General features: G+C 40.4%; 1 protein-coding gene across 1 annotated transcript; it reads right to left on the minus strand.

The window, feature by feature from the left end:
- Positions 1 to 380: 380 nt before the first annotated feature.
- LOC119729147 (ornithine decarboxylase-like) lies at positions 381 to 10,135 on the minus strand. Its single transcript, XM_038201674.1, has 13 exons — positions 9,953 to 10,135; positions 8,048 to 8,181; positions 6,732 to 6,921; positions 5,671 to 5,767; positions 5,227 to 5,303; positions 4,358 to 4,530; positions 4,083 to 4,217; positions 3,484 to 3,649; positions 2,838 to 3,015; positions 2,164 to 2,297; positions 1,225 to 1,351; positions 1,000 to 1,087; positions 381 to 644 (listed from the first exon to the last, which is right to left on the minus strand). Exons 3-13 carry the CDS (start codon positions 6,834 to 6,836, stop codon positions 464 to 466), a joined length of 1,461 nt encoding a protein of 486 aa, XP_038057602.1. The 5' UTR covers positions 6,837 to 6,921; positions 8,048 to 8,181; positions 9,953 to 10,135; the 3' UTR covers positions 381 to 463.
- Positions 10,136 to 14,056: the final 3,921 nt, after the last annotated feature.

The following is a 14,056-nucleotide window of genomic DNA, read 5'->3' on the forward strand; positions in this document are numbered from 1 at the left end:
GAAAAAACGAAAATGTTCAAGTAGTCTGGTTCCCTGACTCCACAAAAGATAAAATGGATCAATTTATAGATGATGGAAAATTGTAAGGCAAGTGAATCAGTCTAGCTGGCCTGCACCCGTTCATGAACATGTAACCAATAGCAAACAAAATTTGGACTGAAAAATGGTAAATTTGGAGCAGTAGTTGAAAAATAGTTAGGTTTTTCCAACGCTGGTCGGCCGACCACTGTTGGAAATGTTTACAAAAATATCATTTTCTTGAAAATGACTTCACACCAGGTGCCATAATTTTACAAGATGCTTGAGAATGTCATTTACCAACATCCTAGTAAGGTACTTCGTAAAAACTTGGTATTTTTTTTTTTTCAATGTTTGCAAATGTTGTATAATCCCTTTAAACTTATTTATTATCACAGAGCAGGCGACAGGTGTCATAATTTGATCCCAGTTTCAGTCGGAGGGCTTATATCTGTGGTCCCTCATTGGGCAGGGCCAGGTAGGGCTCTGCTCCACCCTGGAGAGAGATGAGCTTGGCTGGCAGGGGGGCGCAGTGAGCCCCGGTCAAGGGTGTAGCGGAGTCACGCAGGGAGGCTTTCTGGTAGCAGGGGGTGGCATTATCAGGAAACAGGCGCTGGAGGAGAGTTCTGAAGGGAGTTATGGAGAAAAGGGGTTAACGGTTAAAATTCGCATTTTAATTCAACAGAAGTTGGTGCACCCTAGGTTCTCACACAAGGCTTTTATTATGATGCAAATGCCCAAGATATTTTTTACTCTGCAGTAAACCAAAGGCACATTCTCTGGGATTTTGAAGGGCAGCATTACCCATGTAAAGAAATAGAGGCAAGGCTCTGTGTTCCTCAATCCTTCAAAATCCATCAAACCTCTAGGATTCTGAAAGAATAAGGATGAACATATACAAAGGTATTTTCTGGTAACATATTGACAAAGGTATCAAACACAAGAAGTCATTAAAATACTAGTTGCAGTGGGAATACTTACACAAGGTTGTCGGGAAGAACATAGTAGCCAACGGGACGCTTGAAGCCGTTGAACTCGGACCCGGCACACATGGTGTAAGCACCCATATCTGTGGGACGAGCGAGAAAGATTGCAAATGAACTAAATATCCATTACAGTAACTGTCTGAAAGCTCTTTCTATGAAGGATAATCATTGGGCAGTATTTTTTTTCCTCTATCTGGTCACAGTAACAAAATGTCTTTACCTTCAAACAGCATCCATTCGCCAACTTGCAGCTCGGGCATCAGACAATGCTCTACAATCCGATCCAGACCGTCGCAGGATGGGCCCCAGATACTGGTGGAGTACTGCAACTCAGTCTTGGATCTTTCCTGATAACAAGAAACAATTTCTTGTCCTTGAGACTTGAGTGGCCAAGCAGGACTAACAATTCCTACGAAGTATTAATTTTTGTTTACAGACTTAAAAATCCAATCTTAGCAAAGCTTTTGTACTCGGAAAGTTCAATGAAATTGGACAAATCCGAGTTCAAAAGTCCAGAAGTGAATGAGTCACAACTTGCCACAAAATATCTGCATATATTAGTAAAATTAAGTGATATGTTAACCGTAACCCCTTGAGTGATTTACTAGGATCCGTCCTCACTCTTGCAAAATCCAACAACATCCAAACAGTTGGACTCTGATTATGGTGGTATGCCTGACCCCATGTAAAGCATAATCAGTTTCACCATAAATATCAGTTGTCAGTAGGCATATCCCCGCTAAAGAGTAACGCCCTAGTATTGTACAATAGACTGATATTCACTGTCAATAGGCTCAGATGGTTTTATTGAGTACAGTATAACTTCATTCAGTCATGGTGACTCAGAGAGGGCAAGTGTAACGTCCTCATCGCCATGGTTACAGACAGAATCAGTCAGCAGATTTCGATTTTTGTAATGGTGGGGGGAGTTTGTTTTGACTTACCTTACAAGCACACTAGTGCAGTACTCATTCCAACAGAATCAAGCAAAACATACAGTTGGATTTTGAAGGGTTGGGGTGGTTAAGGTTCAAATAAAAGCAAACTACACGCTTTTTTTTTTTTTACTGCATGTCCAACCTTTAAGTGAACAATTCTCCTTAAGAGTCATTTGATGGGTTGCGGTGACATTGATTTACGATATGCTTTAACCGTTTACCTGTAGGAGTTTCGGCTCGACCGTAGCGTGGTCATACAGCAGGCAATTGAAGGAACCGTAGACCCCATCGTTGACATAGTACATGAATCCTGGCTCGTCGGACTGGCTGGGGGCGACAGAGTTAGCTACAAGATCTGTCCAAAACAAAAGAATATCCTTAAAATTACCTTAAAACAACCTCAGTTTATCATATCGTATGCAAAAGTACCATCATGACATCACACTGAGCGCTTGTGGTATCAATCCAATTCACGAAGCTATCCCTACAACATTTTCATCTACAAAGACAATCATGCCCACAAAAAAATAGTTGTTTACCACTGACCCTCCTCGTCTTCTGCACTTCACAACCCATCAAGTTTTGCAAAACTACTTTTGCCCGTGAGTTAGCACCCACACAAATTCCTGTGAAGTAATCTTCAGTGGAGTTCGGATCAAATCCCTGCACAGTTCATTTGTGTAATTGAGCTTTTAAGGGCAAGCATTCAGATTGAGTCTCGCTTCACTGCTTTCCACAGTGCCGTTTGTGTGCAGTGACACTCTCTGTGACAAGTTACTTCAACATTTCATATCCCTTCACCTGAAACTGACCTGCAGGATTTTAAAGGGTTTCCCACATTGCTATGATCATTGACTTCCACTACGAGGGTCCAACAAAAATTCCGAGCACCTACCTTTAGACTCGGGTACAGAGAAGGTCTGGATGTCGCGGGCCACCATGCGCTTAGCGGTGATGTTGACACACACGGTGAAGGCAGAGGCTACGTAGAAGCGGCCCGGCTCGGCGATGACGCGCACACCGCTGCTGGTGGGGAAATGCTCCTGGAGGGCCGCGTTGATCACATGGGCGAACTGTCGGCCAATCAAATTCAGTGAAATAGTCAAACTTTGGATATATTGAATCCGATTGTTACATCAAGATAGCTCCTTATTTTCTGCCAGATGGTTTACGTGTAGAAGTGAATGCCATGCATCAATGTCAACATGTGCTTATAGAAAAAGGGAACAGAGGTACGACCTCTCACTGGGAAGCAGATCTTGATGGGTGTTTGTTGACCAAGCCTGGCTAGGCTGCATCCCTAGTGATTAACAGCTAGGATATCGCCCTGTACAACAGGTCAGTCAGACGCAAAGGATTTTGACTAGATGTTCCCACTTTGCTGTTGCCACCTGACATAAGGTACGTTACGAATCAGTGGATAGGTAACACTTCAACTGGCTTTACATTTAAGTACCACTCACTTTCCCTCTCTGCTAGTGTAAATAGCGCCCTCTGTGATACGCGCACGATTTATATTGATCTCTCTCGTGGAGTCTTACCTCCTCAAATGGAATAGCTGCGGATGTCTGGCCAGGGAAACCACCTCCAATGTCCAAGAGATCCATGGTGATTCCGAGACGCTCTCCGTAATCAAAGATGTCTCGGGCGGACTGGATGGCGTCGGCGAATGCAGTGACGTCGCGACAGCCACTGCCAACATGGAAGCTGTTAAACACAACAGAATGTTTTTATTGATCCAATCTGAATTATACAAGTACATCAAGCTTTTAAAATAGTAATGCCGTAGTATTGTACGATCGACTGATATTCACTGTCGTAGGCTCAGATTGTTTTATTGAGTACAGTATAACTTCATTCAGTCATGGTGACTCAGAGAGGGCAAGTGTAACGTCCTCATCGCCGTGGTTACAGACAGTATCAGTTGCCAGATTTTACCAGAGTTTGGGGAGACGGGATATTATTAAATATGACGGGTCTTGGGGATTGAGGCACAATTATTTTACACGAGGCTTGATACCTTTAAAATGTGCCATGGTATCAAGCATAAGCATCATGTTATTGCCCAATTCGGTGTGACCTGACCAAATATGTAAGCAAAAATGATGTGGGTGTCCCTTCTGCTAAGCTAGTTGCTTACCTGATGCCGACGACATCCAGCTGAAGTTCCTTGGCCACCTGCAGCAGGTATGGGGCACGCTTCGGGTGACAACCGTACTTGAGGCCCAGCTGGCACTGCGCGGTCGAGTCGTCCGTTAAGATACGCAGAACAAGGCTGGATTGCAACAAGCAAAAAAATGTAACTTAATTGCAGCTTCAACACATCAAGCACCTAGAAGTAGATGAATGTTTTATCGCCTCCTATTTGTCGCACCTGGACAGCTTAACAACAACAGAGGGCAGCAGACAACTTACCGTGCTTCGGGGAAGACCCTCTTGATCTTGTGCAGCTCCTCCTCATTGTCAAAGGTCATAAGGTCAACGCCCTCCTTGGCTGCATACTTCAGATGGGAGCGTTGCTTACAGGGGTTGGCGAAGATGATGCGGGAAGGGGGCACGCCCAGACTCAGAACCATCTCAATCTCACTCTGTACAGGAGGGGAAAAAACGGATCAAGTGCAAAGTGACGAGTACCAACCAATTACCCTTCACATTTTTGTTTTTAATATTCTTGATCTTCAGAAGGTTCAGGGCCGTGGGGTACCTTCAATGAGAGAGAACGCGAATTGCTGATTTGTAAGTTGTGGAAGTACCAGAGCCGCATTTTCCCCAAAAGTGAACAAATCTTGATAACTGTTAATTTGAAGATTTGTTATTTCTGAATTTTGTTTTGTATTTTCGTCAGGATTTTTCTGGAAGTCTTTGCTGTTGTGGCCAGTTAATAACAGCAAAGATAACCTCCAGACTGCAAGAACTGTAAATATTTTCAGCACATCCTATGATGATGATAGTATCAACTTTGTCTGATTACAGACAAAATCCAAAAAAAATTCTCATGCCTGGTATCATTTGCCTGTTTCCCAGTGACTTTCGTCCATTTTCCAATCTGCATGAATAAACGAGCTAAAGAGAGAAAACGCCCTATTATTTGCATTGTACGATTGACTGATATTCACTGTCATAGGCTCAGATTGTTTTATTGAGTACAGTATAACTTCATTCAGTCATGGTGACTCAGAGAGGGCAAGTGTAACTTCCTCATCGCCGTGCTTACAGACAGAATCAGTCAGCAGATTTTGATTTTTGTAGGGGTGGGGGTTGGGGGAAGATCTGTTTGGACTTACCTTACTAGCACAGTCAAAGCTGGTGTTCAATCCAGCTAGGAGTTTGATCACGTTTCGATCAGGGTTGCACTTCACAGCTGAAAAAAAAAAGTTTCATAATTCTGCTCCTAAAAACAATCAACTATATGCACTTAAACAGGACTGTACAACATCTGATGCAGATTCGACCAACTCAGCCAAAATAACAAAAAAAATAAGAACTATGTCACAAACAAAAGCTGTTGAATGTTATTACAACAATGGTGTCCATTTCAGAGAGAAGAGAAAATCTCGAGGAGAAAGATGTTTGCCTACGACATTTTAGTTCCAAAAAAAAAATTAAAAAAAATTAGGAGTTATTGACACATGGTGCTTTTGTCAACTGTACTCTCATATTGTGGAAACAAGACACTGAAATTAATAAACAGAATAGGGCGTCTTTTACAAAAGGGAAAAAGGACTCACCATAGAATGGGTCAACTCGAGGCAAGGAGCTGATCCACTTCCTATGCTTGGCAACAACATCCCCTAGGTCTCCGATGAAGAAAGCATCATCAGAATCCTGAAATTAGGAACATGAAGTGAGAAAAAAAAGAAGCATCTTGTTTTTAAAACTGTCATCACATGTACATGTTTATTTTGAGATTTATTTCAAATCTAAATGTCTTTGAACTTTTCAAATTAGGTGTCTCCATATACCATATGGGAAACTGCACACACATATTTCTGACTTTGATTCTGGAGGTGCGCCAACCCAATGTAAAAGACTGTCGGTTTAAGGGTACTGTACGCATCCTGAGAGATTCCAACAAAACATGCTGTTGGGGTTTGATAGGTCGAGTTCTGTTAAGGTTAAGCCCAACACCATCACCATTAAAATGCACTATCATCAGACAAGCACGTATGCATTATATGCATTATGCGCAGACCAGACAGATAAGAAGTACCAACTTTTGTAGATAACGATTAGGCGAGTACAAAGTCCGCCCCAGAATGGACCAAGCACTCGGATATCAGTTATTTGTTTCATGTCTTGGTTATGTTTTCATTGTTTTTCTTTCTTTTCCCCTATATCTTGGGCGGAGATAAATCGCTACGCCAGCCTCTGTATATCACTGATATTGGCTTTGGCAAATAACGTTCGGGTAATCATCAACAGGCACGTGGAAGCTGTGAACTGCTGGTAATGCATACTGTCTGGCCAAACTACCACACCCCTTCATTTTATAAAATTTCAATCTCTATAAAAAAACCAAAGAAATAAACACCACCAACCAAACACAACACCTTTCAAAAGCCAGAAAACAAACCGTGACTTCCAAACCATCACTATTTCATTTTCAGGATATTTCTTTTGAAATATGTGAATCACTAAGTTCAATATTTGATGAACAATCACATTTTTAGGTTTTCAGGCATTGTGCAAAGTCTGAAAGGGGACCCTATCGCAAGGTGCAGGAAGGGGCGTGGGGTGGGGTTGAGGTGGGGTGGGGATGGGAAGGGGTAGGAAGGGGGAGGAGACGTACCTCTCTGTCCTGGCAGTTGATCACTTTATCGTTGACGATGTCGCGAATTCGCGTGTCCCGGCCGTACACCTCGACCTGAATATCTTGGACTGCAATTTGCTCCATTGCACTTGTTTGTTGTTAGAAACGTAAAACACGCCCCTCTCCAAGGGGTAAGGTGGTGGGAGGTTTCTATGAAATGCGTAACAGGCTACGAGGAGAAAAAGGAATAAGTGTAGAACATTTCTGCATTTGAAGATTCGACCATGATTGAAAAATTGGTTTTCAAATTTAGCTGCCATATTTAAACATCTAAATTTTGTAAAGGTAAACAGCGGGTTTTAGTCAGTTGTAATTGAAACTTGGAAAATATTGTCCAATTTCCATTAACCCTTACTCCCTAACGTCTCTTGATAGGAACTGGACCAATGCCATCAAAATCAATCCATCAACTGTGCGTCTAATACAAAACTGTAGATGGCATAATGGAATCCACCACTGACGCACTGGTTGACAATCACGGACTTGCTACACATGGCTTTTATCACAATAGCAGTGCAGGAAGCAAGGCAAAACCAATCGAATACCCCTAGCCAAAACTCCATTAGGCCCAAGTCCATCATACTCCATCAATATTTAGTCACACCAGGCCTTCTGGAGAAGGTCCCCGCAAATCCACCGAAATGGGGGGGATTGATTTTGATGGTGTTTGGGTGGTTAGGATTAACTATATGTAATTAATATTAAAAGGTCCAATTATTTTTTCCCAAAGCTTATAAGACAATAAACGGCTGAATAAATGCTTCACTAATTAAAATCTACAATACTTCATCCTTGAAAGCCTCTGCAGCAAAATTAATTTAAAAACTTATTAAAACAAATCGCAACAGACTGCCACGAGTGCTGTTGAAAAACATCTGGTGTAATAAAAATTGATTGACTAAAGGTAAGAGCACAACACGCGCAGGCAAAACTATGTCAGCATTAACTACTGATCAATATATTTTCTTATTCACGAGCAACGGCAACAAACCTCACATGAGGTTAGTTCTAAATTAAAAACTGGACACATCTCAGAGAAATATTTGTAAATTACAATGCTCAAAGATTCCTTAATTAATATATGTAAATGACACTGCTGAATAATTGGAAAGGATTTTTTGACGTTGGCCTTCTCTCCACAGACCACCTTTCAAGTGTGGTTGAGATTAATGACTGAACTTACAGTGAACTAGAACACACCTACACGGACACACAGAAGGAATACGCAATCCCAATATCTCCCTGTCTGGCTTAAAAAAAATGGGGGATAAAAAAGGGAAAGCTAAGATACTTACACTGAGAAGTAAAACCTAAGGATGCCCAGCAAATATCAGCTGGGATCCCACTCGGGCTCCAAGTTGAAGTCCAACTGGTCGCGGTTTTCAGCGCCCAGCGGCTCTACACTCCAATATTTGTTGTTGCAACCCCCCTGTAGACGAGAAGTAAAGAATACAAATGAAGTAAAGACTTTTGAGAAGAAAAAAAACATTCGTCAAATACAATTTTGAGCTGTTGCACAACTTGGATAATCTCATCCAAATTAGATTAGATACTTTGACAATCTATCCAAATCCTGCAAAATGTGAGAATAGGGCAGCTTAAATGTGCGTAGACTTTATTTCTACAGTGTAGATGCGTGTAGACATTTTTTTGTGCAGGGTAGATGCGTGTAGACTTTTTTTTGTGCAGGGTAGATGCATGTAGACTTTTTTTTGTGCAGGGTAGATGCGTGTAGACTTTTTTTGTGCAGGGTAGATGCGTGTAGACTTTTTTTTGTGCAGTGTAGATGCGTGTAGACTTTTTTTGTGCAGGGTAGATGTGTGTAGACTTTTTTTGTGCAGGGTAGATGCGTGTAGACTTTTTTGGTGCAGGTCAGATGCATCTATACTTTGTTTCTACAGGGTAGATGCGTTGAAAATCTATCCAAATACTGCAAAATGTGAGAATAGGGCAGCTTAAATGTGCGTAGACTTTATTTCTACAGTGAAGATGCGCGTAGACCTTTTTTTCTACAGTGTAGATGCGTGTAGACATTTTTTTGTGCAGGGTAGATGCGTGTAGACTTTTTTCGTGCAGGGTAGATGCGTGTAGACTTTTTTGGTGCAGGTCAGATGCATCTATACTTTGTTTCTACAGGGTAGATGCGTGTAGACTTTTTCTGTACAGGCGTGTAGACTTTTTCTGTACAGGGTAGATGCCTGTAGACTTTTTTAACTGTTTGGCGCACGACATAATTCTGTAGAAAGTCTTTTTTCTGTAATTAAAGGCTATCATCACCCTATGCAACGGGTACTACGTATACATGGACATTTGTGCAGCATTTTTTGTCTGATGAGGGCGCTTTATTCTAGTTTTTTTTATGTAGAGTGTATGTAGCTACACACATACCAGTCAAATTTTTGGGGTCCCATATGTTGCCCCAAATGAATAATTTACAACATTTAAGAAGAAAACCATGAAAACATAAATGAATTGTTCTTTAATAATAATAAAACAAAAATATTAAAAACCTATATATTAAAAACCTATGCAGTCGTTTCAAAAAATACAACTCCTTCTGCAAAAAAAAATATGAATAACTAAATAACCTTACTTTTTTTCTTTCCCAATCCAAGTCTCTCAGAGGTCTCATTGCTCTTTTGATTTACCCTAAAATCCCTAAAATGTGCTTTAACCCATGCTTTAATCATCATAACCATGGAGGCAGGAAACATGAACACCTCCCTCCATGGCTGGACTCTCCCCGCCCCATTGCACCATGATTGTGCAAACATGGGCTGGCTATGCCTATGTTAATGCACAAAATAAGCAGCGTGGCTCGCGCTCACAAGTCACACGCTTATCAAAATCAGAATTTACGATCTCGGCCGTTACTGCATTTTCCAATCTCAATTTCTGTCCTAAATGATACATGGCTTCACAAAATAAACATTGCCCCTAATATGTAACATGTCTTGGATCAAGTGGGCGCTTGAACTGAATCTTAGAATTGAGAAATTCTTCGAATATTTTAAAGATTACACGGTCGCCAAGCATGACTTGCTTCCAAACCCAAAATGGAACATTAAAAATGCAACGAGGTTTTTCACGTGTCCACGCATGGTGCGGTTTCCAACGTGAATAAAATATATTAAAAAAAAAGACCGGGTGTGATCGCATATTTTTGTATTTTTCAGCAGTAAGTCAGCACAAAAACTTACCAATATTGAGGGTTCTGACGGACAAAAGGGTGGGCTCCGCCGACGAGGAATTTTGGCGGTTGAAGGTGGCTTTAAAGGATGAAAATCATGAATTCTGCTCGGGAACGCCGGTTCTCTCCGTCCTCTTTTCGAGCTTGCTGTCGTTGGCATACGTCGACGTACGTGTGCGTGCGCACTTACATGCACGTTGTCTACATATCCGCGTCGAATGCAAGGCATTTTTTCTAGCCGCATAACACACCATGACCTAGATTATGCGTAAAAAGATAATTGGAAAAGTAGGTCCAGAGGGGTGGGTGGATTGCAATTTGCTGGTGGGGTTGAAGATCGCTGGGTAGTTTAACTTTGAATAAAGCTTTCAAAATTATGAGGTAAGTATCGGAAAGGATGAAATGAGAGGAAAAATACACTGTCATTTTTGGGGTTTTTGTACAGGTGCATAGCGGTTTCAGCTGAGTGCGGAGGGGGCGGGGCCTAAGAGGCCTGAAAGCAGCAGCAGCTGAAGTTATAGCAGTGTAGGCGTCACATGAGGAAATACTAATTACTTTTTAAAGGTGATAATACGCGCCTAACCAAGGCCTACTTAAGTTTTATTTTTTCCCGGTTCCCCGTCAGGATTCTGCTCACAGAGAGGTAAATCCCATGCACAGAGCACTAGCAGACGATACATGGAGGTATGAACAGCGCCCTCCTGGTCCTGTTACAGCATTAGGCGGCACTCATTGAAATCAGCCTGAGCACAATTTCCGCTATAAATAATGCAAAAACAAATGGTTAAATTTTGCCCAGCAAAGTTTTACGCAACGTTGGTACAAACACGTTTACTTTAAACTTGGGAAAAATTACAGACGGAACAGTTGGGTACTTTTAATCATCCATTAGTTGGGTAAATGTAAAGAACCAATTATTGTTGGTAAGCCATGATTAACCGAAAAACGATCAATAATTTGTGACAAGTTGTTGGTTAGTATTTTCTCAATTATTGGTTACTATAAGAAGAGTCATAATGGTACTATATTGTATAGATTTGCTCAATTTTAGGCCAGTTTTGTTGATACATGATTGGTGTTTACGGAATGCTTAAATCGGGGTACTTTTAAAGCGAGGCTTGTTTTTTTTGTAATATTTTATTACAAACATCATCACCAAACAGCAAACTTTTGAATACTTTTAAACTTAAAACTATGAAGCAAACCCTTTAAAGTTATAAAGGGGAATTGACTACGCTGCATTTTTTTTTTTTTAATAATAATGATCTTTTTAAAATACGATTTTTAAAGAGATGATTCAAATTAAATCTGCAAAGTTTCCCTTGATCAACTGACAATAATACGTTGATGACTTGGGGCTCAATTATTACAGAATTAAATATAACTCGGGTCCAGACAAAATGTTAAAAAAATTATGTTGATCATGGTTTTCAATTACTACATAATCAAATATAACTCAGTACAAGACAATTATATATATATATATATATATGTTGAAGACTTAATTGATATTCAATTATTTCAGAATTAAATCAACAACATGTTCTGATTTCTAAATAATTATGTTGATGACTTGGCGTTTAATTACCGGTATTTTAGAATAAACATAACTCCAGTCCAGACAACATGCTCTAAAACAAATCGTTTTTAATTACTACATAATTAAATACATGTATAACTAAAATCAAGCATGTTCTGAAACTGTTTATTTTTTTTAATGTCAACTAACGATGATTGCATTATATTACAATTCAAACTATTCACAATTATGTTTGATATTGGAATTGGGTCCTTTATTCAATGGTAGATGCTTATCAGGGTAACGTGGGTGTACCCCCCCCCCCATTAATTTTTGGCTTTGAGTCTGTATTTGTCTAATCAAACATATCTTTCAATCATATTATGAGGCAGTTTAACACTCGACATTTGTGAAGGATAATTTTTATATTCATTTGTGGGCCGTTTTTTTTTTAAATATACGATTTTCAAAGAGATGTTTAAAATTAAACCCGCAAGGTCTCCCTTGATGAACTGACAAAGGAAAAAAATCAACTAACGATAATTGCTTTTTGTTGACAATTCAAACGATTTTGTGCACGTGTGAATTAGTGCACATGTGGCCTGTGATTCAAGTCGAGTAGAAAGGTTATAAATATTTATATATTTTCAGACATTTACTTTGCCCATGTGTTGGGTAGGAAATATTCCCAGCTTTTTGAGCAATTTCATTTTCTGAAAAACGTTGGGCAGAAATTATTTCTAATGTTTGAAAAAAATTTTTTTGCAATGATCCGTCTGCTTTATTTACAAACATGCCTCAGTTTTAAATCAAACTACATGTATAGTGTTAATTATCGTCGGATTTCAACAGCGCCCCCATTGAAAGTATGGTACGAGCCCCCCCCCCCCCCCCCCCCCCCCCTGTGGAGGCTAAGTGTCCGGACAAAAGAAATCTACATTTCAGTATTGATTTGCTGATGCCCCCCCCCCCCTGCAAAAAATCCCGGATCTGTGTAAATGGTCCCAATTTCTTCCTCCATGGTCTGAGGCGGGCCACTCTGTAATATTGGGACAGGTGTGCCAGTACATACAGTGATGGCGTACCAACTGGCGCCGTGACGTTTTTTTGGTCCTCTTTTACTTTAGGAATTTAAGTTGAATGTGCCGGCACAGTGACAAAATGAGTAAATTTAGGACAATTTTTCTGCAACAAATTGCATTGCAACCCCGCCCTTCCCAGGCCGCTTAGGATCACGCCACAGTGGCCAGTACAAAAGGTGTGGAACTTTGCTCCAAGAGAACACAAGAGCATGAAAAGAGCACGAGGTATCTATTACAAAACGATTACGTAAGTTGTACGCGGACTTAAAGTTGCATAAGATCCGAGTCGAAGCGTGAATGGCAACACGTGCGCCGGCTCACATACATGTACATGCAGGGCCGTTGGTTGGAACCATAGAGCTAGGACCCATGGAACCGTGAACCTGTTCCTCCTCCATAATAATATGGTCTGTTTATCATTTTGTCTACAATACAAGCTTACATTTTTTTGAAAATGCATTAAAAAATATTTGTATATAGTTATATTATTATTTGAATGAATGTCTGTTTATTTCGAATACTTGACAGAATTAATACATTCATGGAGGAATTCCTTCCTATGCTTGCTAACGTCATCTCTAGCTCTTTGCGCTCAACGTACGCGTGATATTTCATAATGGAGTAAGTTCATTCAACAATAATTGTAAATAGGCCCTATAATAGAAATCTTAACGTCTTGTTGAATTGAATTACTTTCAACTTGTTTAGGTTGGTCTGAAGAATTAATGCATCTCCCTTTTGGGTGACCGGTGATAACGCATGCATTCTCCACTCAGAAAAATCTGAAATAAAATTGCATTTTTTTCCCAATAATAAATCTCCATAACTTATTCAAATATACATGTACAAGCAACAAACTTAGGCGCATAATTTATGAAAAAAATATTTCTTCGGACGGACCACAACTTGTTGTTATCTCTTTTGCATAAACCAAAGCATGGGCGTCGCGAGGGGGGGGGGGGCAAGGGGGGGAATTCCCCCATCCTGGAAAAGCAAAAAACAATGGGGGAAAAAAAAAGAGAAAAAAGAAAAGAATAATAAGAGGCGCGAAGTCATAGTGGTGTAAATTTAATGGGTTGTGGGGGGGGGGGGGCAATCCCCCCTCTAAAACTGATAAATCGAGAATGTGTTGAGAAATACAGGCATTTTTTTGCAAAACATATATGTTTTGCCCCCCTCTAGAAAAAATCCTGGCGACGCCCATGAACCAAAGCAGTGGTTACACAATAATTATCATGTTTCCGTCAGCTACTACTATATTACACACGTATAACCACAATTTCATCAGAATGAAAATAAATTTTGTTCGTAATTTCAGTTCAGAAGTATGGATGATGTCATGCACACGTACGTACGCAAAGAAGCTCACTGAAACCGCGGGTAACTCACGTAGTAAACTGTCAAAGTCTAGTCATGTGCCAACACATGCAGTCACCGCGTGCTTCCCCTACATCCTTCAGACATGCAGCGCATGCATGACAGCAGCCACCTGATTGGTCAAGCCCCCAATTTG

Source organism: Patiria miniata, unplaced genomic scaffold (genome assembly GCF_015706575.1).
Source record: "Patiria miniata isolate m_02_andy unplaced genomic scaffold, ASM1570657v1 HiC_scaffold_20, whole genome shotgun sequence".
Classification (NCBI taxonomy): domain Eukaryota; kingdom Metazoa; phylum Echinodermata; class Asteroidea; order Valvatida; family Asterinidae; genus Patiria; species Patiria miniata.